The sequence below is a fragment of the Tupaia chinensis genome, unplaced genomic scaffold, assembly GCF_000334495.1.
Source record: "Tupaia chinensis unplaced genomic scaffold, TupChi_1.0 Scaffold000078_1, whole genome shotgun sequence".
Classification (NCBI taxonomy): domain Eukaryota; kingdom Metazoa; phylum Chordata; class Mammalia; order Scandentia; family Tupaiidae; genus Tupaia; species Tupaia belangeri.
The window spans coordinates 8,454,165-8,456,655 of NW_006159539.1; the positions used below are offsets into that span (position 1 = coordinate 8,454,165).

The 2,491-nt window shown below is 59.3% G+C and overlaps 1 protein-coding gene across 1 annotated transcript in view; it reads right to left on the bottom strand.

Moving 5' to 3' along the window:
• Positions 1 to 6: 6 nt before the first annotated feature.
• RGMA (repulsive guidance molecule BMP co-receptor a) overlaps positions 7 to 2,491 on the bottom strand; it is a 29,900-nt gene continuing 27,415 nt past the window's right edge. Inside the window, exons 3-4 of the mRNA XM_014585164.2 lie at positions 1,096 to 1,242; positions 7 to 895 (exon numbers count right to left, since the gene is read on the bottom strand). Coding sequence (XP_014440650.1) covers positions 338 to 895; positions 1,096 to 1,242 — 705 coding nt within the window. The 3' untranslated portion in view covers positions 7 to 337. The remainder of the gene's footprint in view (positions 896 to 1,095; positions 1,243 to 2,491) is intronic.

Here is a 2,491-nt window from a genome sequence, read left to right on the forward strand (position 1 = left end):
TTCCCAGTGTCTGGTGGGGGGCGTGGGGGGCTGTGGCCTGAGGGGCTGTTTTGCACATTCACACTGCAGGGGCGGGGCGGAGGGGAGCTGCTCTCCCTCACACACAGCTCTACTGTCACAGACACCACAACACCAGTCACCACAACCTTGTCACGTGCACTACAAGAGGGGACGGCCGCCCCACCCCGGCCCTTGGAGGCCATCCCAGGGGACGTCCCATGGGCCTCTGGGCTACCCGGGAATGCACCAGTCTACCCGCGCCCTGACCCCCCAAAGAAGAAGCCACAGGCTGCGGGACAGAACTCACGCCTCCCCGGACACCCTGCCTGACAAATGTCTACCAGAATGCAAGGAGCAGGGCGAGGAGGAGGGTGCTGAGCAGGGGCCGGGGTGCCGGGGACAGCCCCGCAGTGGCCACCCCGCCCGGCAGCTCCCGAGTCCTCTCGTACAGATGCAGCTTGTCTTTGTTGGAGTGCAGCATCTTGACGTCCTCCAGCGCGTAGTAGGCGGCCAGCGTGAAGTTCACGTCGCCCGTGGTGAGCAGGTCGAAGACGCAGGCCTGGTAGTACAGGTCCTCCACGGGCAGCTTCTCCTTACACTTGGCCACGGCCGTCTCGTACGGGAAGGTCTCCGGGGCCGCGGGTGCGGGGCTGGTGGCCGCCGGCCTGCGGGCACTGGGGCCCTCGGCGTTGGCATGGAAGGCCTGGAAGTCGATCTGCTGGTTGAGGGGACAGCCTCGCAGGCAGAGGTAGAGGCCCTGGCTGTCCCGGTCCTCCACAGCGTTGACCACCTCCTCGGGCATGCGCACCGCGAAGGTCAGGTAGCGGCCCACCTGGCGCACCACGATGGTGGTGCCGATGTACTTGGCCTGGATCTCCACGTGCTGGCCCGACACCTTCTCGGTGATCTTCAGGCTGTTGGCCCCATGCTTGTCCCTCGCAGGCAGAGGTAGAGGCCCTGGCTGTCCCGGTCCTCCACAGCGTTGACCACCTCCTCGGGCATGCGCACCGCGAAGGTCAGGTAGCGGCCCACCTGGCGCACCACGATGGTGGTGCCGATGTACTTGGCCTGGATCTCCACGTGCTGGCCCGACACCTTCTCGGTGATCTTCAGGCTGTTGGCCCCGTGCTTGTCCCCGCCGTTCTTGGAGCCGTCGGCGAAGGCGGCCGGCAGCTCGTCCATCTCCGCCTGGTACACCTTCTGGTCCACACACTCCTGGAAGTTCTTGAAGATGATGGTGAGCTGCAGGGGAGGGACAGAGGAGACTGGGTCAGGGGTGCAGCACCCACTGGGAAGAAACAACTGCCGTGATCTCGGGATGCTCTGGATGAGAGGAGGGACACAGAGCAGCCCCCGGGGTGTCCCAGACACCGCCTTTCTGACACAGAGTAGCTCAGCCCCCCCCACCCCCCGCACTATCATACGTGTAATACCTTTTTTTTAAAGAAAGATTTTTGCTATATGGTGCGTGTGCTCACAGAGAGACAAAGAGAGACAGCGAGAAATCACCCCCCAGGGCAGATGCCTATGCTGCAATCCCTTGTCCTCCATTCTCCTCTCGGGATTTTGGGTATGCACACGCGGCTTGAATTTTAAGCTACCGGGTCCTGGACTCAAACCATGGTCAACGATGTGGGAGTCCAGCAATGTAACCATTAAGCTATCTGCTGGTCCCAAGTTTGCCCTTTTTACTAAAAAAAAAAATTAGATAGGGGCCAGCCCCATAGTCCAGTGGTTACAGGAGCCAGATCCCACATGGCCAAGCATGGTTCAAATCTTGGCCCTAGCAGCCCTTCAAGCCAGTGGCCTGAAACTCATGCTAGGTGTGTGTGCGTGCGTGCCCAAGATCCCACGTAGAAAGTGGAGGAGAAGGGATTGTGGCTGTCCCCCAAGGGGGTGATTTCTCACTTTCCCTCTGACTGCCTCTTATTTCTCTCTGGTCAGTGCATGCACCCTAGGGCAAAAACTTCTAAAATAAAAAAAAAAGAGGCCTGAGGATGGGAAAGGGGGCTCAGGGGCCATAGAACATTCTAGGATAACAAGCTAACAGGATAGTAAGAGCCAGGTGAAGGGGTCCCTGGCTTTGGGTCAATGATGTGCTAAGGGCCTCCCACCCCATCAGATCTCAGGGGTCACCACGCAGAGGTGGGTGTTGGTGGCCAGAGGGAACTGGGACCATCAACAGACCCCAAGAAGACCCCAGGTCAAGGAAAATCCCTCTTCTCAGCCTACTACTTACAAAGGAAAGGATATGGGTAGGACCTGCAGATGTCATGGTGGTTACGTCGTGGGACTCCCCATGGACGACAACGGATCAAGTCCCAGACCAGGTGGCTTGAAAACATGCCAGGCACGTGTGTGTGTGTGCGTGTGTGTGTATGTGTGTGTGTGCCCAAGATCCCAGAAGGAGAATGGAGACAGGACTGTGGCATGGTCATTCCCCAGGGGGTGTGATTTCTCACTTTCCCTCTCACTGCCTCTCTCTCTCTCT